The sequence below is a fragment of the Lampetra planeri genome, unplaced genomic scaffold (assembly GCF_965212315.1).
Source record: "Lampetra planeri unplaced genomic scaffold, kcLamPlan1.2.h2 scaffold_793, whole genome shotgun sequence".
Classification (NCBI taxonomy): Eukaryota; Metazoa; Chordata; class Hyperoartia; order Petromyzontiformes; family Petromyzontidae; genus Lampetra; species Lampetra planeri.
In genome coordinates this window covers 8,053-31,594 of record NW_027615615.1, presented here as the reverse complement: position 1 = coordinate 31,594, position 23,542 = coordinate 8,053, and the positions used below count along the sequence as shown (strand labels likewise).

The following is a 23,542-nucleotide window of genomic DNA, read 5'->3' as shown; positions in this document are numbered from 1 at the left end:
GCAAGGAGACTCACGCTCAGAAGAAGAGGCTCGCCATGGCCATGCGGCAGAAGGCGCTGGGCACGCTGGGCATGACGGTGGGTGGGTGGGTGGGTGAGTGGGTGAGTGGGTGGGTGGGTGAGTGGGTGAGTAGGTGGGTGGGTTGGTTGGTGGGTGAGTGGGTGAGTGAGTGGGTGAGAGGGTTGGTGGGTTGCTGGGTGGGTGGGTTGGTGAGTGAGTGGGTGAGAGGGTTGGTGAGTGGGTGAGTTGGTGGGTGAGTGAGTGGGTGAGTGAGTGGGTGAGTGAGTGGGTGAGTGAGTGGGTGGGTGAGTGGGTGGGTGAGTGGGTGAGTGAGTGGGTGAGTGAGTGGGTGGGTGCGCAAGAAAATCGAGGCGGCTCGCAAGGAGACTCGCGCTCAGAAGAAGAGGCTCGCCATGGCCATGCGGCAGAAGGCGCTGGGCACGCTGGGCATGACGGTGGGTGGGTGAGTGGGTGAGTGGGTGGGTGGGTGAGTGGGTGAGTAGGTGGGTGGGTTGGTTGGTGGGTGAGTGGGTGAGTGAGTGGGTGAGAGGGTTGGTGGGTTGCTGGGTGGGTGGGTTGGTGAGTGAGTGGGTGAGAGGGTTGGTGAGTGGGTGAGTTGGTGGGTGAGTGAGTGGGTGAGTGAGTGGGTGGGTGAGTGGGTGGGTGAGTGGGTGAGTGAGTGGGTGAGTGAGTGGGTGGGTGAGTGAGTGGGTGAGTGAGTGAGTGAGTGAGTGAGTGGGTGAGTGGGTGAGTGAGTGGGTGGGTGCGCAAGAAGATCGAGGCGGCTCGCAAGGAGACTCGCGCTCAGAAGAAGAGGCTCGCCATGGCCATGAGGCAGAAGGCGCTGGGCACGCTGGGCATGACGGTGGGTGGGTGGGTGAGAGGGTGGGTGGGTGAGTGGGTGGGTTGGTTGGTGAGTGGGTGGGTTGGTTGGTTGGTGGGTGAGTGAGTGGGTGAGTGAGAGGGTGGGTGAGTGGATGAGTGGGTTGGTGAGTGGGTGGGTGAGTGGGTGAGAGGGTGGGTGGGTGGGTTGGTGGGTGGGTGGGTTGGTGAGTGGGTGGGTGGGTTGGTGAGTGGGTGAGTTGGTGGGTGAGTGAGTGAGTGAGTGGGTGAGAGGGTTGGTGGGTTGCTGGGTGGGTGGGTGGGTGAGTGAGTGGGTGAGTGAGTGGGTGGGTGGGTGAGTGAGTGGGTGGGTGAGTGAGTGAGTGGGTGAGTGAGTGAGTGGGTGAGTGAGTGGGTGGGTGAGTGAGTGAGTGGGTAAGTGGGTGAGTGGGTGAGTGGGTGAGTGAGTGGGTGGGTGAGTGGGTGGGTGGGTGAGTGGGTGAGTGGGTTGAGGGGTGGGTGGGTGAGTGGGTTGAGGGGTGGATGGGTGAGTGGGTTGAGGGGTGGGTGGGTGAGTGGGTTGGTGGGTGAGTGTGTTGGTGGGTGGGTGTGTGGGTGGGTGGGTGAGAGGGTGGGTGGGTGAGAGGGTGGGTGAGTGAGTGAGTGGGTGAGTGGGTGAATGGGTGAGTGGGTGGGTGAGTGGGTGAGTGGGTGAGTGGGTTGAGGGGTGTGTGGGTGAGTGGGTTTGTGGGTGGGTGAGTGGGTTGAGGGGTGGGTGGGTGAGTGGGTTGGTGGGTGAGTGTGTTGGTGGGTGGGTGAGTGGGTGGGTGGGTGAGAGGGTGGGTGGGTGAGTGAGTGGGTGAGTGAGTGGGTGAGTGGGTGAGTGAGTGAGTGGGTGAGTGGGTGGGTAGGTGGGTGGGTGAGTGGGTTGAGGGGTGGGTGGGTGAGTGGGATGGTGGGTGAGTGTGTTGGTGGGTGGGTGAGTGGGTGAGTTGGTGGGTGGGTGAGTGGGTGAGTTGGTGGGTGGGTGGATGAGTGAGTGGGTGGGTGGGTGGGTGAGTGGGTGGGTGGGTGAGTGGGTGGGTGGGTGAGTGGGTTGAGGGGTGGGTGGGTGAGTGGGTTGGTGGGTGAGTGTGTTGGTGGGTGGGTGAGTGGGTGGGTGAGTGAGTGGGTGGGTGAGTGGGTGGGTGAGTGGGTGGGTGGGTGAGTGAGTGGGTGAGTGAGTGGGTGGGTGAGTGAGTGAGTGAGTGGGTGAGTGAGTGGGTGGGTGGGTGGGTGAGTGAGTGAGTGAGTGAGTGGGTGAGTGGGTGAGTGAGTGGGTGGGTGGGTGGGTGAGTGAGTGAGTGGGTGAGTGAGTGGGTGGGTGGGTGGGTGGGTGAGTGGTGGGTGGGTGAGTGAGTGAGTGGGTTGGTGAGTGGGTGGGTGGGTGGGTGAGTGAGTGAGTGAGTGGGTGAGTGAGTGGGTGGGTGGGTTGGTGAGTGGGTGGGTGGGTGGGTGGGTGAGTGAGTGAGTGGGTGAGTGGGTGGGTGGGTGGGTGAGTGAGTGAGTGAGTGGGTGAGTGAGTGGGTGGGTGGGTGGGTGAGTGAGTGGGTGGGTGAGTGAGTGAGTGAGTGGGTTGGTGAGTGGGTGGGTGGGTGGGTGAGTGGGTTGGTGGGTGAGTGTGTTGGTGGGTGGGTGAGTGGGTGGGTGGGTGGGTGAGTGGGTGGGTGGGTGAGTGAGTGGGTGGGTGAGTGGGTGAGAGGGTGGGTGGGTGGGTGGGAGTTTGATATGTTGAGAGTCTGACTCCAGACCACTGATTCTGAGACATTTCTCAAAGTGGTGGCTGTGATTGTTACACTCATCCTGTACCTCCTCCTCCACCACCATCACCACAACCATCACCACCACCATCACCACCTCCTCCTCCTCCACCACCATCACCACAACCATCACCACCACCATCACCACCTCCTCCACAACCTCCACCACCATCACCACCTCCTCCACCATCTCCACCATCACCACCACCTCCACCACCTCCTTCACCACCTCCACCACCTCCTCCTCCACCACCACCACCTCCTTCACCATCACCACAACCATCACCACCACCATCACCACCTCCTCCACAACCTCCACCACCATCACCACCTCCTCCACCATCACCACCTCCTCCACCATCACCACCACCTCCACCATCACCACCACCTCCACCACCTCCTCCACCACCTCCACCACCTCCACCACCTCCACCACCTCCTCCACCTCCATCACCTCCACCATCACCACCTCCTCCTCCACCATCACCACAATCACCACCATCACCACCATCATCACCACCACCACCATCATCACCACCACCACCACCACCACCTCCTCCACCTCCGCAGACGAACGAGAAGGGGCAGGTCGTGACAAAGGCCTCGATCCTCAAGCAGATGGAGGACCTCATCGAAGAGCCCGGTCTCATCTGCTGCATCTGCAGAGAGGGATACAAGTTCCAGGTGGGTGTGTGTGTCTGTGTGTGTGTCTGTGTGTGTGTCTGTGTGTGTGTCTGTGTGTGTCTGTGTCAGTGTGTCAGTGTGAGTGAGTGGGTGGGTGAGTGGGTGGGTGGGTGGTGTGAGTGGTGTGGTGTGGTGTTGCCAACTCTACTTAATCTGTGGGTCTGGGTGTCTGTGGATCTCTGTGCGTGTGTGGCTGATGCGGCGCTTAATGCGGTAGTGGTGGTTGTGGTTGATGCGTGGTGTCTGGTGGTTGATGCGGTGGTGGTGGTGGTGGTTGTGGTGGTGGTGGTGGTGGTGGTTGTTGATGTTGTGGTGGTGGTGGTGGTTGTTGATGTTGCGGTGGTGGTGGTTGTTGTTGTGGTGGTGGTTGTGGTGGTTGTTGATGTTGCGGTGGTGGTGGTTGTTGTTGTGGTGGTGGTGGTTGTGGTGGTGGTTGTGGTGGTGGTGGTGGTTGTTGTTGTGGTGGTGGTGGTGGTGGTTGTTGATGTTGCGGTGGTGGTGGTTGTTGTTGTGGTGGTGGTGGTGGTGGTTGTTGATGTGGTGGTGGTGGTGGTTGTTGATGTTGCGGTGGTGGTGGTTGTTGTTGTGGTGGTGGTTGTGGCGGTGGTGGTGCAGCCCACCAAGGTGCTGGGCATCTACACGTTCACCAAGCGCGTGGCGCTCGACGAGTTTGTTGTTGTTGTTGATGTTGTGGTTGTTGTTGTTGTTGATGTTGTTGTTGTGCTGTAGCCCACCAAGGTGCTGGGCATCTACACGTTCACCAACCGCGTGGCGCTCGACGAGTTTGTTGTTGTTGTTGATGTTGTGGTTGTTGTTGATGTTGTTGTTGTGCTGTAGCCCACCAAGGTGCTGGGCATCTACACGTTCACCAAGCGCGTGGCGCTCGACGAGTTTGAGTGCAAGGCGCGCAAGCAGCAGGGCTACAGCACCGTGTGTCACTTCAACGTCATCCACTACGACTGCCACCTCGCCGCCGTGCGGTAAAGAACACACACACACAGACAGACACGCACACACACACACGCAGACACACGCAGACACACGCAGACACACACACACACACACAGACACACAGACACACAGGCACACACGCGCACATGCACACGCGCACAGTCACACACGCACACGCACACGTACACACACACAGACACACACACACACAGACACACACACACAGACACACAACAACCGCCATTCGCCACTAAGTGGCGGTGACGTCACCACGACGCTTGTGCCAGGCCAAGTGCACCTTGAGGCCACGTGAAGTGTCGAACGCCCGCTGGCAGGAGGTCACGGGGCAAACCCCGCAGGTGCCACGGGTCGACTGATACACACACAGACACACAGACACACAGACACACAGACACACAGACACATACATGCACACGCGCACAGACACACACGCAGACACGCACGCAGACACGCACACAAACGCGCGCACGCACGCACACACGAACAGCACGGGCGCACACAGACACGTGGGTGTGTGTGCGTGTCTGTGTGTGTGTGTCTGTGTGTGTGTGTGTGTTCACGTGTGTGTGTGTCTGTGTGTGTGTGTGTGTTCACGTGTGTGTGTGCGTGTCTGTGTGTGTGTGTCTGTGTGTGTGTGTGTTCACGTGTGTGTGTTCACGTGTGTGTGTGTGTGTTCACGTGTGTGTGTGTGTGTTCACGTGTGTGTGTTCACGTGTGTGTGTGTGTGTTCACGTGTGTGTGTGTGTGGTCACGTGTGTGTGTGTGTGTTCACGTGTGTGTGTTCACGTGTCTGTGTGTGTGTGTGTGTTCACGTGTCTGTGTGTGTGTGTCTGTGTGTGTGTGTGTACACGTGTGTGTGTGTTCACGTGTGTGTGTGTGTGTGTTCACGTGTCTGTGTGTGTGTGTTCACGTGTCTGTGTGTGTGTGTGTGTTCACGTGTCTGTGTGTGTGTGTGTGTTCACGTGTCTGTGTGTGTGTGTTCACGTGTGTGTGTGTGTGTGTTCACGTGTCTGTGTGTGTGTGTGTGTTCACGTGTGTGTGTGTGTCTGTGTGTGTGTGTGTACACGTGTGTGTGTGTTCACGTGTCTGTGTGTGTGTGTCTGTGTGTGTGTGTGTACACGTGTGTGTGTGTTCACGTGTGTGTGTGTGTGTGTTCACGTGTCTGTGTGTGTGTGTTCACGTGTCTGTGTGTGTGTGTGTGTTCACGTGTCTGTGTGTGTGTGTTCACGTGTGTGTGTGTGTGTTCACGTGTCTGTGTGTGTGTGTGTGTTCACGTGTGTGTGTGTGTCTGTGTGTGTGTGTGTACACGTGTGTGTGTGTTCACGTGTGTGTGTGTGTTCACGTGTCTGTGTGTGTGTGTTCACGTGTCTGTGTGTGTGTGTGTGTTCACGTGTCTGTGTGTGTGTGTGTGTTCACGTGTCTGTGTGTGTGTGTTCACGTGTGTGTGTGTGTGTTCACGTGTCTGTGTGTGTGTGTGTGTTCACGTGTCTGTGTGTGTGTTCACGTGTGTGTGTGTTCACGTGTGTGTGTGTTCACGTGTGTGTCTGTGTGTGTGTGTGTGTTCACGTGTGTGTGTGTTCACGTGTGTCTGTGTGTGTACACGTGTGTGTGTGTTCACGTGTGTGTGTGTGTGTGTGTGTTCACGTGTGTGTGTGTGTGTGTGTGTGTTCACGTGTGTGTGTGTGTTCATGTGTAGGCTGGCACGAGGCAGAGAGGAGTGGGAGAGTGCCGCTCTGCAGAACGCCAACACCAAGTGCAACGTGTACACACGTGTGTGTGTGTGTGTTCACGTGTGTGTGTTCACGTGTGTGTGTGTGTACACGTGTGTGTGTGTTCACGTGTGTGTGTGTTCACGTGTGTGTGTGTGTTCATGTGTAGGCTGGCACGAGGCAGAGAGGAGTGGGAGAGTGCCGCTCTGCAGAACGCCAACACCAAGTGCAACGTGTACACACGTGTGTGTGTGTGTGTACACGTGTGTGTGTGTGTGTTCACGTGTGTGTGTGTGTTCACGTGTGTGTGTGTGTGTTCACGTGTGTGTGTGTGTTCATGTGTAGGCTGGCACGAGGCAGAGAGGAGTGGGAGAGTGCCGCGCTGCAGAACGCCAACACCAAGTGCAACGGGCTGCTGCCGCTTTGGGGACCGTTTGTGCCCGAGTCGGCCTTTGCCACGTGCCTGGCCCGGTGAGCGCTCACCACGCTCACTCACCACGCTCACCACGCTCACCTCACCACGCTCACCTCACCTCACCTCACACACTCACCTACTCACTCACTCATGTACTCACTCGCTCACTCATACACTCACTCGCATACACTCGCTCACTCATACACTCACTCACTCATACACTCACTCACTCATACACTCACTCACTCACTCATACACTCGCTCGCTCACTCATACACTCACTCACTCATACACTCACTCACTCATACACTCACTCATTCACTCACTCACTCATACACTCACTCACTCACTCATACACTCACTCACTCATACACTCACTCACTCATACACTCACTCACTCATACACTCACTCACTCACTCATACACTCACTCATACACTCACTCACACACTCATACACTCACTCATACACTCACTCACTCATACACTCACTCATACACTCACTCATACACTCACTCACTCACTCATACACTCACTCACTCACTCATACACTCACTCACTCATACACTCACTCACTCACTCATACACTCACTCACTCACTCATACACTCACTCACTCATACACTCACTCATACACTCACTCACTCACTCACTCATACACTCGCTCGCTCACTCATACACTCACTCACTCATACACTCACTCACTCATACACTCACTCACTCATACACTCACTCATTCACTCACTCACTCATACACTCACTCGCTCACTCATACACTCACTCACTCACTCATACACTCACTCACTCATACACTCACTCACTCATACACTCACTCATACACTCACTCACTCATACACTCACTCACTCATATACTCACTCACTCACTCATACACTCACTCACTCATACACTCGCTCGCTCACTCATACACTCACTCACTCATACACTCACTCACTCACTCATACACTCACTCACTCATACACTCACTCACTCACTCATACACTCACTCACTCACTCATACACTCACTCATACACTCACTCACACACTCATACACTCACTCATACACTCACTCATACACTCACTCACTCACTCATACACTCACTCACTCATACACTCACTCACTCATACACTCACTCATACACTCACTCACTCACTCATACACTCACTCACTCATACACTCACTCACTCACTCATACACTCACTCACTCATACACTCACTCACACGCTCGCTCGCTCACTCACTCACTCACTCATACACTCACTCATACACTCACTCATACACTCACTCACTCACTCACTCATACACTCACTCACTCACTCATACACTCACTCATACACTCACTCACTCATACACTCACTCACTCATACACTCACTCACTCATACACTCACTCATTCACTCACTCACTCATACACTCACTCGCTCACTCATACACTCACTCACTCATACACTCACTCATACACTCACTCACTCACTCATACACTCACTCACTCACTCATACACTCACTCACTCACTCATACACTCACTCATACACTCACTCACACACTCATACACTCACTCATACACTCACTCATACACTCACTCACACACTCATACACTCACTCATACACTCACTCATACACTCACTCACTCACTCATACACTCACTCACTCACTCATACACTCACTCACACACTCATACACTCACTCATACACTCACTCATACACTCACTCACTCACTCATACACTCACTCACTCATACACTCACTCACTCATACACTCACTCATACACTCACTCACTCACTCATACACTCACTCACTCACTCATACACTCACTCACTCATACACTCACTCACACGCTCGCTCGCTCACTCACTCACTCATACACTCCCTCGCTCACTCACACGCTCTCTGTCTGTGTGTGTCTCTCTGTCTGTATGTGTGTCTCTCTCTCTGTCTGTGTGTCTCTCTCTCTCTGAGTGTGTCTCTCTCTCTGTGTCTCTCTCTCTCTGAGTGTGTCTCTCTCTCTCTGAGTGTCTCTCTCTCTCTCTGAGTGTGTCTCTCTCTCTCTGTCTGTGTGTCTCTCTCTCTGTGTCTCTCTCTCTCTGAGTGTCTCTCTCTCTCTGAGTGTCTCTCTCTCTGAGTGTGTCTCTCTCTCTCTGTCTGTGTGTCTCTCTCTCTGTGTCTCTCTCTCTCTGAGTGTGTCTCTCTCTCTCTGTCTGTGTGTCTCTCTCTCTGTGTCTCTCTCTCTCTGAGTGTCTCTCTCTCTCTGAGTCTCTCTCTCTCTGAGTGTGTCTCTCTCTCTCTGAGTGTGTCTCTCTCTCTCTGAGTCTCTCTCTCTCTGAGTGTCTCTCTCTCTCTGAGTCTCTCTCTCTCTGAGTGTGTCTCTCTCTCTCTGAGTGTGTCTCTCTCTCTCTGTGTCTCTCTCTCTCTGAGTGTCTCTCTCTCTCTGAGTGTCTCTCTCTCTGAGTGTGTCTCTCTCTCTCTGTCTGTGTGTCTCTCTCTCTGTGTCTCTCTCTCTCTGAGTGTCTCTCTCTCTCTGAGTCTCTCTCTCTCTGAGTGTGTCTCTCTCTCTCTGAGTGTGTCTCTCTCTCTCTGTGTCTCTCTCTCTCTGAGTGTCTCTCTCTCTCTGAGTGTCTCTCTCTCTGAGTGTGTCTCTCTCTCTCTGTCTGTGTGTCTCTCTCTCTGTGTCTCTCTCTCTCTGAGTGTGTCTCTCTCTCTCTGTCTGTGTGTCTCTCTCTCTGTGTCTCTCTCTCTCTGAGTGTCTCTCTCTCTCTGAGTCTCTCTCTCTCTGAGTGTGTCTCTCTCTCTCTGTCTGTGTGTCTCTCTCTCTGTGTCTCTCTCTCTCTGAGTGTGTCTCTCTCTCTCTGTCTGTGTGTCTCTCTCTCTGTGTCTCTCTCTCTCTGAGTGTCTCTCTCTCTCTGAGTCTCTCTCTCTGAGTGTGTCTCTCTCGCCGTGTCTCTCTCTCTCTGAGTGTGTCTCTCTCTCTCTGAGTGTGTGTCTCTCTCTGTGTCTCTCTCTCTCTGAGTGTGTCTCTCTCTCTCTGAGTGTGTCTCTCTCGCCGTGTCTCTCTCTCTCTGAGTGTGTCTCTCTCTCTCTGAGTGTGTGTCTCTCTCTGTGTCTCTCTCTCTGAGTGTCTCTCTCTCTCTGAGTCTCTCTCTCTCTGAGTGTCTCTCTGTGTCTCTGTCTGTGTGTGTGTAGACACAACACGTACCTGCAAGAGTGCACGGGTCAACGTGAGCCCACCTACCAGCTGAGCGTGTGTGTCTCTCTCTGAGTGTCTCTCTCTCTGAGTGTCTCTCTCTGAGTGTCTCTCTCTCTCTGAGTGTCTCTCTCTCTCTGAGTGTCTCTCTCTGAGTGTCTCTCTCTCTCTGAGTGTCTCTCTCTCTCTGAATGTCTCTCTCTGAGTGTCTCTCTCTCTGAGTGTGTCTCTCTCTGAGTGTGTCTCTCTCTGTGTCTCTCTCTCTGAGTGTCTCTCTCTCTCTGAATGTCTCTCTCTGAGTGTCTCTCTCTCTGAGTGTGTCTCTCTCTGAGTGTGTCTCTCTCTGTGTGTCTCTCTCTGAGTGTCTCTCTCTCTGAGTGTCTCTCTCTGAGTGTCTCTCTCTCTCTGAGTGTCTCTCTCTCTCTGAATGTCTCTCTCTGAGTGTCTCTCTCTCTGAGTGTGTCTCTCTCTGAGTGTGTCTCTCTCTGTGTCTCTCTCTCTGAGTGTCTCTCTCTCTCTGAGTGTCTCTCTCTGAGTGTGTCTCTCTCGCCGTGTCTCTCTCTCTCTGAGTGTGTCTCTCTCTCTCTGAGTGTGTCTCTCTCTCTGTGTCTCTCTCTCTGTGTGTCTCTCTCTCTGAGTGTGTCTCTCTCTCTGAGTGTCTCTCTCTCTCTGAGTCTCTCTCTCTGAGTGTGTCTCTCTCGCCGTGTCTCTCTCTCTCTGAGTGTGTCTCTCTCTCTCTGAGTGTGTGTCTCTCTCTGTGTCTCTCTCTCTGAGTGTCTCTCTCTCTCTGAGTGTCTCTCTCTCTCTGTGTCTCTCTCTCTGAGTGTGTCTCTCTCGCCGTGTCTCTCTCTCTCTGAGTGTGTCTCTCTCTGAGTGTCTCTCTCTCTCTGAGTCTCTCTCTCTGAGTGTGTCTCTCTCGCCGTGTCTCTCTCTCTCTGAGTGTGTCTCTCTCTGAGTGTCTCTCTCTCTCTGAGTGTCTCTCTCTCTCTGAGTCTCTCTCTCTGAGTGTGTCTCTCTCGCCGTGTCTCTCTCTCTCTGAGTGTGTCTCTCTCTCTCTGTCTGTGTGTCTCTCTCTCTGTGTCTCTCTCTCTCTGAGTGTCTCTCTCTCTCTGAGTCTCTCTCTCTCTGAGTGTGTCTCTCTCTCTCTGTCTGTGTGTCTCTCTCTCTGTGTCTCTCTCTCTCTGAGTGTGTCTCTCTGTCTGTGTGTCTCTCTCTCTGTGTCTCTCTCTCTCTGAGTGTCTCTTTCTCTCTGAGTCTCTCTCTCTCTGAGTGTGTCTCTCTCGCCGTGTCTCTCTCTCTCTGAGTGTGTCTCTCTCTCTCTGTCTGTGTGTCTCTCTCTCTGTGTCTCTCTCTCTCTGAGTGTCTCTCTCTCTCTGAGTCTCTCTCTCTGAGTGTGTCTCTCTCGCCGTGTCTCTCTCTCTCTGAGTGTGTCTCTCTCTCTCTGTCTGTGTGTCTCTCTCTCTGTGTCTCTCTCTCTCTGAGTGTCTCTCTCTCTCTGAGTGTCTCTCTCTCTGAGTGTGTCTCTCTCTCTCTGTCTGTGTGTCTCTCTCTCTGTGTCTCTCTCTCTCTGAGTGTGTCTCTCTCTCTCTGTCTGTGTGTCTCTCTCTCTGTGTCTCTCTCTCTCTGAGTGTGTCTCTCTCTCTCTGTCTGTGTGTCTCTCTCTCTGTGTCTCTCTCTCTCTGAGTGTCTCTCTCTCTCTGTGTCTCTCTCTCTGAGTGTCTCTCTCTCTCTGAGTGTCTCTCTCTCTCTGAGTCTCTCTCTCTGAGTGTGTCTCTCTCTGAGTGTCTCTCTCTCTCTGAGTGTGTCTCTCTCTCTCTGAGTGTGTCTCTCTCTCTCTCTGAGTGTGTCTCTCTCTCTCTGAGTGTGTGTCTCTCTCTGTGTCTCTCTCTCTGAGTGTCTCTCTCTCTCTGAGTCTCTCTCTCTCTGAGTGTGTCTCTCTCGCCGTGTCTCTCTCTCTCTGAGTGTGTCTCTCTCTCTCTGAGTGTGTGTCTCTCTCTCTCTGTGTCTCTCTCTCTGAGTGTCTCTCTCTCTGAGTGTCTCTCTCTCTCTGAGTCTCTCTCTCTCTGAGTGTGTCTCTCTCGCCGTGTCTCTCTCTCTCTGAGTGTGTCTCTCTCTCTCTGAGTGTGTCTCTCTCTCTCTGAGTGTCTCTCTCTCTCTGAGTGTGTGTCTCTCTCTGTGTCTCTCTCTCTGAGTGTCTCTCTCTCTCTGAGTCTCTCTCTCTCTGAGTGTGTCTCTCTCGCCGTGTCTCTCTCTCTCTGAGTGTGTCTCTCTCTCTCTGAGTGTGTCTCTCTCTCTCTGAGTGTGTGTCTCTCGCCGTGTCTCTCTCTCTCTGAGTGTGTCTCTCTCTCTCTGAGTGTGTGTCTCTCTCTGTGTCTCTCTCTCTGAGTGTGTGTCTCTCTCTGTGTCTCTCTCTCTCTGAGTGTCTCTCTGTGTCTCTGTCTGTGTGTGTGTAGACACAACACGTACCTGCAGGAGTGCACGGGTCAACGTGAGCCCACCTACCAGCTGAGCGTGTGTGTCTCTCTCTGAGTGTCTCTCTCTCTGAGTGTCTCTCTCTGAGTGTCTCTCTCTCTCTGAGTGTCTCTCTCTCTCTGAGTGTCTCTCTCTGAGTGTCTCTCTCTCTGAGTGTGTCTCTCTCTGAGTGTGTCTCTCTCTGTGTGTCTCTCTCTCTGAGTGTCTCTCTCTCTTTGAGTGTCTCTCTCTCTCTGAGTCTCTCTCTCTGAGTGTGTCTCTCTCGCCGTGTCTCTCTCTCTCTGAGTGTGTCTCTCTCTCTCTGAGTGTGTGTCTCTCTCTGTGTCTCTCTCTCTGAGTGTCTCTCTCTCTCTGAGTCTCTCTCTCTCTGAGTGTCTCTCTGTGTCTCTGTCTGTGTGTGTGTAGACACAACACGTACCTGCAAGAGTGCACGGGTCAACGTGAGCCCACCTACCAGCTGAGCGTGTGTGTCTCTCTCTGAGTGTCTCTCTCTCTGAGTGTCTCTCTCTGAGTGTCTCTCTCTCTCTGAGTGTCTCTCTCTCTCTGAGTGTCTCTCTCTGAGTGTCTCTCTCTCTGAGTGTGTCTCTCTCTGAGTGTGTCTCTCTCTGTGTGTCTCTCTCTCTGAGTGTCTCTCTCTCTCTGAGTGTCTCTCTCTCTCTGAGTCTCTCTCTCTGAGTGTGTCTCTCTCTGTGTCTCTCTCTCTGTGTGTCTCTCTCTCTGAGTGTGTCTCTCTCTCTGAGTGTCTCTCTCTCTCTGAGTCTCTCTCTCTGAGTGTGTCTCTCTCGCCGTGTCTCTCTCTCTCTGAGTGTGTCTCTCTCTCTCTGAGTGTGTGTCTCTCTCTGTGTCTCTCTCTCTGAGTGTCTCTCTCTCTCTGAGTGTCTCTCTCTCTCTGTGTCTCTCTCTCTGAGTGTGTCTCTCTCGCCGTGTCTCTCTCTCTCTGAGTGTGTCTCTCTCTGAGTGTCTCTCTCTCTCTGAGTCTCTCTCTCTGAGTGTGTCTCTCTCGCCGTGTCTCTCTCTCTCTGAGTGTGTCTCTCTCTCTCTGTCTGTGTGTCTCTCTCTCTGTGTCTCTCTCTCTCTGAGTGTCTCTCTCTCTCTGAGTCTCTCTCTCTCTGAGTGTGTCTCTCTCTCTCTGTCTGTGTGTCTCTCTCTGTGTCTCTCTCTCTCTGAGTGTGTCTCTCTCTCTCTGTCTGTGTGTCTCTCTCTCTGTGTCTCTCTCTCTCTGAGTGTCTCTCTCTCTCTGAGTCTCTCTCTCTCTGAGTGTGTCTCTCTCGCCGTGTCTCTCTCTCTCTGAGTGTGTCTCTCTCTCTCTGTCTGTGTGTCTCTCTCTCTGTGTCTCTCTCTCTCTGAGTGTCTCTCTCTCTCTGAGTCTCTCTCTCTGAGTGTGTCTCTCTCGCCGTGTCTCTCTCTCTCTGAGTGTGTCTCTCTCTCTCTGAGTGTGTGTCTCTCTCTGTGTCTCTCTCTCTGAGTCTCTCTCTCTCTGAGTGTGTCTCTCTCGCCGTGTCTCTCTCTCTCTGAGTGTGTCTCTCTCTCTCTGTCTGTGTGTCTCTCTGTGTCTCTCTCTCTCTGAGTGTCTCTCTCTCTCTGAGTGTCTCTCTCTCTGAGTGTGTCTCTCTCTCTCTGTCTGTGTGTCTCTCTCTCTGTGTCTCTCTCTCTCTGAGTGTGTCTCTCTCTCTCTGTCTGTGTGTCTCTCTCTCTGTGTCTCTCTCTCTCTGAGTGTCTCTCTCTCTCTGAGTCTCTCTCTCTCTGAGTGTGTCTCTCTCTCTCTGTCTGTGTGTCTCTCTCTCTGTGTCTCTCTCTCTCTGAGTGTGTCTCTCTCTCTCTGTCTGTGTGTCTCTCTCTCTGTGTCTCTCTCTCTCTGAGTGTCTCTCTCTCTCTGTGTCTCTCTCTCTGAGTGTCTCTCTCTCTCTGAGTGTCTCTCTCTCTCTGAGTCTCTCTCTCTGAGTGTGTCTCTCTCGCCGTGTCTCTCTCTCTCTGAGTGTGTCTCTCTCTCTCTGAGTGTGTCTCTCTCTCTCTGAGTGTGTCTCTCTCTCTCTGAGTGTGTGTCTCTCTCTGTGTCTCTCTCTCTGAGTGTCTCTCTCTCTCTGAGTCTCTCTCTCTCTGAGTGTCTCTCTCTCGCCGTGTCTCTCTCTCTCTGAGTGTGTCTCTCTCTCTCTGAGTGTGTCTCTCTCTCTCTGAGTGTGTGTCTCTCTCTGTGTCTCTCTCTCTGAGTGTCTCTCTCTCTCTGAGTCTCTCTCTCTCTGGGTGTGTCTCTCTCGCCGTGTCTCTCTCTCTCTGAGTGTGTCTCTCTCTCTCTGAGTGTGTGTCTCTCGCCGTGTCTCTCTCTCTCTGAGTGTGTCTCTCTCTCTCTGAGTGTGTGTCTCTCTCTGTGTCTCTCTCTCTGAGTGTCTCTCTCTCTCTGAGTCTCTCTCTCTCTGAGTGTGTCTCTCTCGCCGTGTCTCTCTCTCTCTGAGTGTGTCTCTCTCTCTCTGAGTGTGTGGTCTCTCTCTCTCTGTGTCTCTCTCTCTGAGTGTCTCTCTCTCTCTGAGTGTGTCTCTCTCTCTCTGTCTGTGTGTCCTCTCTCTCTGTGTCTCTCTCTCTCTGAGTGTGTCTCTCTCTCTCTGTCTGTGTGTCTCTCTCTCTGTGTCTCTCTCTCTCTGAGTGTCTCTCTCTCTCTGTGTCTCTCTCTCTGAGTGTCTCTCTCTCTCTGAGTGTCTCTCTCTCTCTGAGTCTCTCTCTCTGAGTGTGTCTCTCTCGCCGTGTCTCTCTCTCTCTGAGTGTGTCTCTCTCTCTCTGAGTGTGTCTCTCTCTCTCTGAGTGTGTGTCTCTCTCTGTGTCTCTCTCTCTGAGTGTCTCTCTCTGTGTGTCTCTCTCTCTGTGTGGTGTGTCTCTCTCTCTGAGTCTATCTCTGTGTCTCTGTGTCTCTGTCTGTGTGTGTGTAGACACAAACAACGTACCTGCAGGAGTGCACGGGCTCAACGTGAGCCCACCTACCAGCTGAGCGTGTGTGTCTCTCTGAGTGTCTCTCTCTGAGTGTCTCTCTGAGTGTCTCTCTGTGTCTGTGTGTGTGTTAGACACAACACGTACCTGCAGGAGTGCACGGGTCAACGTGAGCCCACCTACCAGCTGAGCGTGCACGACACGAAGCTGCTGCTGCTGCGCTTTGCTCTGGAGCAGTCGTTCAGCTCCGACACGGGCGGCGGGGGGCGCGAGTCCAACATCCACCTGGTGCCGTACATGGTGCACACGGCACTCTACGTCATGAACACGTGAGTGGGGCTGGGGGGAGATGGGGTGGAGGGGGGGAGAGGGGGGGGGAGGGGGGGAGATGAGAGAGAGATGGGGAGAGAGATGGGGAGAGAGATGGGGAGAGAGATGGGGAGAGAGATGGGGAGACAGATGGGGGGATGGGGGAGAGAGATGGGGAGATGGGGAGAGAGATGGGGTGGAGATGGGTGGAGAGAGATGGGGAGAGAGATGGGGAGACAGATGGGGGGATGGGGAGAGAGATGGGGAGATGGGGAGAGAGATGGGGTGGAGATGGGTGGAGAGAGATGTGTGGAGATGGGTGGAGATGAGAGAGAGATGGGGAGAGAGATGGGGGGAGGGAGATGGGGTAGAGGGGGGGGAGGGGGGGAGATGAGAGAGAGATGGAGAGAGATGGAGAGAGATGGGGAGAGAGATGGGGAGAGAGATGGGGAGAGAGATGGGGAGAGAGATGGGGAGAGAGATGGGGAGAGAGATGGGGAGACAGATGGGGGGATGGGGAGAGAGATGTGGAGATGTGGAGAGAGATGGGGAGAGAGATGGGGAGAGAGATGGGTGGAGATGGGTGGAGATGGATGGAGATGGGAGATGGGGGGAGGGAGATGGGGGGATGGGGAGAGAGATGTGGAGATGTGGGGAGAGATGGGGAGAGAGATGGGGAGAGAGATGGGGAGAGAGATGGGGAGAGAGATGGGGAGAGAGATGGGTGGAGATGGGTGGAGATGGGAGAGAGATATGGGAGGAGGGAGATGGGGGGAGGGAGATGGGGGGGGGAGAGAGATGGGGAAGAGAGATGTGATGATGACGACGATGGTAGTGATGATGGTGATGGTAGTAGTGATGATGATGATGATGGTAGTGATGATGATGGTGGTAGTGATGGTGATGATGGTAGTGATGATGATGGTGGTAGTGATGATGATGATGGTGGTGTGATGATGATGATGATGGTGGTGATGATGATGATGATGGTGGTGACGATGATGGTGGTGGTAGTGATGATGACGATGATGATTGTGATGGTGATGCTGGTGGTGATGATGATGATGGTAGTGATGATGATGGTGGTAGTGATGATGATGGTAGTAGTGATGATGACGATGTTAGCGACGATGACGCTAGTGATGATAGTCATGATGACGATGATGATGGTAGCGATAATGATGATGGTAGTGATGATGATGGTGGTAGTGATGGTGATGGTGGTGATGATAATAATGATAATGATGATGTTAGTGATGATCATGATGATGATGGTAGTGATGATGATGGTAGTGATGATGACGATGATGATGGTAGTGATGACGATGATGGTAATGATGATGATGGTAGTGATGATGATGACGATGGTAGTGGTGGTGATGGTGGTAGTAATGATGGTGGTAGTGATGGTAATGATGGTGGTGATAGTGGTGATGGTGATGGTAGTGATGATGATGATGGTAGTGATGATGATGATGGTAGCGATGATGGTGGTAGTGATGATGATGGTGGTAGTGATGATGATGGTGGTAGTGATGATGATGGTAGCGACGACGATAGTAGTGATGATGGTGACGATGGTAGTGATGATGAAGATGGTAGCGATGGTGATGATGGTAGTGATGACGACAATGGTAGTGATGATGGTGGTGTTAGTGATGGAGATGATGGTAGTGATGATGATGATGATGGTAGCGACGACGATAGTAGTGATGATGGTGACGATGGTAGTGATGATGAAGATGGTAGCGATGGTGATGATGGTAGTGATGATGAAGATGGTAGCGATGGTGATGATGGTAGTGATGACGACAATGGTAGTGATGATGGTGGTGTTAGTGATGGAGATGATGGTAGTGATGATGATGATGATGGTAGCGACGATGATGGTAGTGATGGTAGTGATGACGATGGTAGCGACGATGACGCTAGTGATGATAGTGATGGTGGTGATGGTAGTGATGACGACGATGATGGTGATGATGGTGATGATGGTGATGGTGGTGATGGTAGTGATGACGACGACGCTAGTGACGACGACGCTAGCGTCAACGCCATCGACATCCACGACGCTCACCACCACCACCACCACTCCCCCCCCACCACCACCACTCCACCACCACCCCACCACCACCCCCCCCACCCCCCCACCACCACCCCCCCACCACCACCGCCCCACCACCCCCACCAGGACCCGCGCCGTCTCTCGCGAGGAGAAAGCCGTCGAAGCTCTGTTTGCCGATGGCGCCGGCACCGCCACCGGCACCACCGCCACCACCGCCGCCACCACCACGGTGGTGGGTCGCGAGCGCTGGGTGGAGAGCTCGTACGAGGTGGAGGGCCCCCTCTACCTGGCCGTGATGGCACTCCACGTGGTGGCGCCCGACCGCTGGCGGCGCCATCGCGTCACCGTCCTGCGGCGCCTGCTGGTGGTGGCGCACGCTCGTCACGTGACTCCTGGGGGAGCCGCACGGTGGGTGGGGAGGTGGGGAGGGTGGGGAGGGTGGGGGTGGGTGGGGAGGGGGGTAGTGGGGTGTGGTGGGTGGGGGGGTGTGGGGGTGGGGTGGTGGTGGTGTGGTGGTGGTGGTGGTGTGGTGGTGGTGGTGGGTGGGGGGGGGTGGAGGGTGGGTGGAGGGGGGGGGTGGGTGGGGTGGGGAGGAGGGGGGGGTGGGGGTGTGGTGATGGGGTGGTGGTGGTGGGGGTGATGTGGTGGTGGTGGTGGTGGTGTGGTGGTGGGTGGTGGGGTTGATGAGGGGGTGGGTTGGGGTGGGTGGGGTGGTTGGGGGTGTGGTGGTGGTGGTGGTGGTGGTGATGTGGTGGTGGTGGTGGTGGTGTAGTGGTGTGGTGGAGTGGTGGTGGAGTGGTGGTGGTGGAGTGGTGGTGGTGGTAGTGGTGTGGTAGTGGTGGTGTGGTGGTGGTGGTGGTGGGGTTGATGAGTGGGTGGTTGGGGTGGTTGGGTCCAACATTACTCATTGCTTCACAACTGCTTTCTGTGTTTAGGCACAGTCATGTAGAAGTTCAACTTACACACAGACACCCGTAGACTCACACACACACATACATAGAATCTGTGTGTCTGTGCGTGTGTCTCTCTGCAGCCTGGTGGACAAGGCAGAGAAGGACTATGCCATCTACAAGCACGCCCTGCTGTTCTGGGGCATGGTGGAGCTACTCTACGCCATGTTCAAGGTGAAAGGCCACAAGCCGTGGACCGGCAGAGGTCGCAAGCGGGTTTTGATTCCTTACCCTCCGTACCCGTACCCGGCCGCACCAGGGTCGCAAACGGGTACCCGTACCCGTACCCGGCCGTACCCTACCTGTACCCTACCCCCGTACCACCATCATCACTACCATCGGGTACCCGTACCCTACCCGTACCACCATCATCATCACTACCATCGGGAACCCGTACCCTACCCGTACCACCATCATCATCACTACCATCGGGAACCCGTACCCGGCCGTACCCGTACCCTACCCGTACCACCATCATCACTACCATCGGGTACCCGTACCCTACCTGTACCACCATCATCATCACTACCATCGGGTACCCGTACCCTACCCGTACCCGTACCCTACCTGTACCACCATCATCATCACTACCATCGGGTACCCGTACCCGTACTCTACCCGTACCCTACCCATACCCTACCCGTACCCGGCCGGGTACGGGTAGGGTACGGGTATCGGGCACCCGATTGCGACCTCTGGGATGAAGCCACGTTGCAGGCGCGGGTGGGTTGATTCTAGGAACTTGAATTGTGAGAAGAGACAAGACGTTGGGAAATGAGTGACAAACGGTGACTCACCAGTGACTCATGGCCTACCCGGCTGGGTACGGGTAGCCGGGTATCAGGTAGGGTACGGGTATCGGGTACCCGGTTGCGACCTTTGGTAACCGGCAATCCGTTAACCCGTGCCCATTAAACCATTACCGTGAATCCATCACCGGAACTCCGCGATCATTAGCCAATCAAACCCTCGTCTCGAGGAACCAAACCTCTAACCATAAACCCATAACCGTGACCCTAACCCCCAGACGCAAACCCCAAACCCCTAACCCCTAACCCCAAAACCCTAACCCCAAAACCCTAACCCCAAAACCCTAACCCCAAAACCCTAACCCCAAAACCCTAACCCCAAAACCCTAACCCCAAAACCCTAACCCCTAGACACTAACCCCAAAACCCTAACCCCTAGACACTAACCCTTAGACACTAACCCTTAGACACCAACCCTTAGACACCAACCCTTAGACACTAACCCTTAGACACTAACCCTTAGACACCAACCCTTAGACACCAACCCTTAGACACTAACCCTTAGACACTAACCCTTAGACACCAACCCTTAGACACCAACCCTTAGACACCAACCCTTAGACACCAACCCTTAGACACTAACCCTTAGACACTAACCCCTAGACACCAACCCTTAGACACCAACCCTTAGACACCAACCCTTAGACACTAACCCCTAGACACCAACCCTTAGACACTAACCCCAAAACCCTAACCCCTAGACACTAACCCTTAGACACTAACCCTTAGACACTAACCCTTAGACACCAACCCTTAGACACCAACCCTTAGACACCAACCCTTAGACACTAACCCTTAGACACTAACCCTTAGACACCAACCCTTAGACACTAACCCTTAGACACTAACCCTTAGACACCAACCCTTAGACACCAACCCTTAGACACCAACCCTTAGACACTAACCCTTATACACTAACCCTTAGACACCAACCCTTAGACACTAACCCTTAGACACTAACCCTTAGACACTAACCCTTAGACACTAACCCTTAGACACTAACCCTTAGACACTAACCCTTAGACACCAACCCTTAGACACTAACCCTTAGACACTAACCCTTAGACACCAACCCTTAGACACCAACCCTTAGACACCAACCCTTAGACACTAACCCTTAGACACTAACCCTTAGACACCAACCCTTAGACACTAACCCTTAGACACTAACCCTTAGACACCAACCCTTAGACACCAACCCTTAGACACCAACCCTTAGACACTAACCCTTATACACTAACCCTTAGACACCAACCCTTAGACACTAACCCTTAGACACTAACCCTTAGACACTAACCCTTAGACACTAACCCTTAGACACTAACCCTTAGACACTAACCCTTAGACACTAACCCTTAGACACCAACCCTTAGACACCAACCCTTAGACACTAACCCTTAGACACTAACCCTTAGACACTAACCCTTATACACTAACCCTTAGACACCAACCCTTAGACACCAACCCTTAGACACTAACCCTTAGACACTAACCCTTAGACACTAACCCTTAGACACTAACCCCTAGACACTAACCCTTAGACACCAACCCTTAGACACTAACCCTTAGACACTAACCCCTAGACACTAACCCTTAGACACTAACCCCAAAACCCTAACCCCTAGACACTAACCCTTAGACACTAACCCCAAAACCCTAACCCCTAGACACTAACCCTTAGACACTAACCCCAAAACCCTAACCCCTAGACACTAACCCTTAGACACTAACCCCAAAACCCTAACCCCTAGACACTAACCCTTAGACACTAACCCCAAAACCCTAACCCCTAGACACTAACCCTTAGACACTAACCCCAAAACCCTAACCCCTAGACACTAACCCTTAGACACTAACCCCAAAACCCTAACCCCTAGACACTAACCCTTAGACACTAACCCCAAAACCCTAACCCCTAGACACTAACCCTTAGACACTAACCCCAAAACCCTAACCCCTAGACACTAACCCTTAGACACTAACCCCTTAGACACTAACCCCCCCGTCTCTACCCCCCCCCCGTCTCTAACACTCCGCGTGCCCCCCCCCCCACCCCCCCCCCCTACAGAAGGTGCCCCCCAGCACGGCAGAGGGGGGCTGGTCGTTTGCTCTCGCCGAGTTTGTGCGCCAGGGCGACGTGGCGCTGCTAGAGGCGTCTGAGCGCGCCCTGCGCACCCTGCAGGACCAGCTCATGGTGGCCGACAGCTTCCCAGCCTTCGCACGAGCAGCTGGTCAGTGCGGGAGGGGGGGGAGGGGGGCTGGGGGGAGGGGGGGGAGGGGGAAGGGGGGCTGGGGGGGGAGGGGGGGGGCTGGGGGGGGAGGGGGGGGCTGGGGGGAAGGGAAGGCGGGGGGGGTGAGTGGGGTTGGATGGAGAGAGAGAAACGTGGAGAGGTACGGGGGGGGAGACACGGGGGGGGAGACACGGGGGGGGGGGAGGGGGGGGGGGGGAGGGGAGACACGGGGGGTGGAGAGGGGAGACACGGGGGAGGGGAGGGACACGGGGTGGGAGGGGAGTTTCCCTGTCTCACCGTGTCTCACCGTGTCTCTGTATCTCACCGTGTCTCACTGTATCTCACCGTGTCTCACTGTCTCTCACCGTCTCTCACAGTGTCTCACCGTGTCTCACCGTGTCTCACCGTGTCTCGCCGTGTCTCGCTGTCTCTCCGCATCTGTCTGCGCGCAGGAATCCTCGAAGAAATCGAAAACCCGGACACCTTCATCCAAGACACCCTCAACTCCCTGCCCTGACACACAGACCCACACACAGTGGCACACACTGACACACACACTCATAACAGACACACACAGTGATACACACACACAGTGATACACACACAGTGATACACACACACACAGTGATACACACACACACAGTGATACACACACACACAGTGATACACACTCACAGTGATACACACACAGTGATACACACACACAGTGATACACACACACACACAGTGATACACACACACAGTGATACACACACACGCGCGTTGCCATCCCAACGTCACCCAGCCCACTCACCTGGTGCCCCAGATCCACGCCTCTGGTTCGGCGGCCCCCCTGAACGCACCTCGGGCCTCCGGCTTCAGACGCAGTCCCGGCCACTCATCTCTCTCATCTCGCTTTCACTCTCGAACGCCGCGGTTGCTGTGAAAACTTCCTGAGCACTGCCTTAGGGGGTGGTTGGGGGGCTGGCCCTGTTAGCTCTGAGCCAGGCCTAGGCCTGGGGCCTGAGCCACGGCTTTGCCTGAGCCTGACCTTGGCCTGAGCCTGACCTAGGCCTGATCCTGGGGCCTGACCTAAGCCTGAGCCTGACCTAGGCCTGAGCCTGACCTAGGCATGAGCCTGACCTAGGCCTGAGCCTGACCTAGGCTTGAGCCTGACCTAGGCCTGATCCTGGGGCCTGACCTAGGCCTGAGCCTGACCTAGGCCTGAGCCTGACCTAGGCCTGAGCCTGACCTAGGCCTGAGCCTGACCTAGGCCTGACCTAGGCCTGAGCCTAATCCTGACCTAGGCCTGAGCCTGACCTAGGCCTGAGCCTGACCTAGGCCTGAGCCTGATCCTGACCTAGGCCTGAGCCTGACCTAGGCCTGAGCCTGATCTAGGCGTAAGCTCGGGTTTAAGCTCGGGTTTGGGACCTTGAGCCGCGACTTTGCCTGAGCTCGGTTACCCCGAGGCTGGGTCTCAGCCTGGCTTTTGGGTGCCTCTAACCCTGAGCCAAGTGCTTGGGAATTGAGCCATGGCTTTGCCTCAGCCTCGGGTCTGGGCCTAGGGTCTGAGCTTGAGCCTGGGCCTAGGACCTGGGCCTAGGATCTGGGCCTAGGACCTGGGCCTAGGTCCTGAGCTTGGGCCTAGGGCCTGAGCCTATGGGTTTGAGTTTAGGCATGAGGCCTGGGCATGAGGCCTGGGCATGAGGCCTGGGCATGAGGCATGAGGCCTGGGCATGAGCCCTGGGACTAGGGTCTGACCCTGGGCCTAGGGTCTGAGTCTGGGCCTAGGGTCTGAGTCTGGGCATGAGGCCTGAGGCCTGGGCACGAGCCCTGGGCCTAGAGCATGACCCTGGGCCTAGGACCTGAGCCTATGGGTCTGAGTCTGGGCACGAGCCCTGGGCCTAGGGTCTCAGCGTGGCCCTAGGGCATGACCCTGGGCCTATGGGTGTAAGTCTGGGCCTGAGGCATGAGGCCTGAGGCCTTGGCATGAGGCCTGGGCATGAGGCCTGGGCATGAGGCCTGGGCATGAGGCCCCGGGCCTCAGTCCTGGGCCGTTGTTAAGAATCCGGGTCTAGCGGCTTGACAGTGCAGCCTTCACACACGCAACACATGTAACACACGCAACACACGTAACACACGTAACACGCAACACGCAGAACAGCACACGCCCTGACATGTAGTCCACTGTGTTCGGTCTCCACTGCTAACTGCTTTCCCGCTTGTGACCCACG

The 23,542-nt window shown here is 54.6% G+C and overlaps 1 protein-coding gene across 1 annotated transcript; it reads left to right on the top strand.

Moving 5' to 3' along the window:
* Window positions 1-35: 35 nt before the first annotated feature.
* LOC144741980 (E3 ubiquitin-protein ligase UBR4-like) lies at window positions 36-21,921 on the top strand. Its single transcript, XM_078624474.1, has 10 exons — window positions 36-77; window positions 752-865; window positions 3,192-3,305; window positions 4,143-4,285; window positions 6,332-6,457; window positions 15,100-15,294; window positions 17,466-17,747; window positions 18,373-18,463; window positions 21,167-21,329; window positions 21,782-21,921. The coding sequence occupies exons 1-10, from the start codon at window positions 36-38 to the stop codon at window positions 21,844-21,846; spliced, it is 1,335 nt and encodes a 444-aa protein (XP_078480600.1). The 3' UTR covers window positions 21,847-21,921.
* Window positions 21,922-23,542: the final 1,621 nt, after the last annotated feature.

Coding starts and splice junctions, on each gene's coding strand:
- LOC144741980 (XM_078624474.1), top strand. CDS start 36: ATGGCCATGCGGCAGAAGGCGCTGGGCACGCTGGGCATGACG. Junction 866..3,191: donor TGGGCACGCTGGGCATGACG/GTGGGTGGGTGG, acceptor CCACCTCCGCAG/ACGAACGAGAAGGGGCAGGT. Junction 18,464..21,166: donor TACTCTACGCCATGTTCAAG/GTGAAAGGCCAC, acceptor CCCCCCCTACAG/AAGGTGCCCCCCAGCACGGC.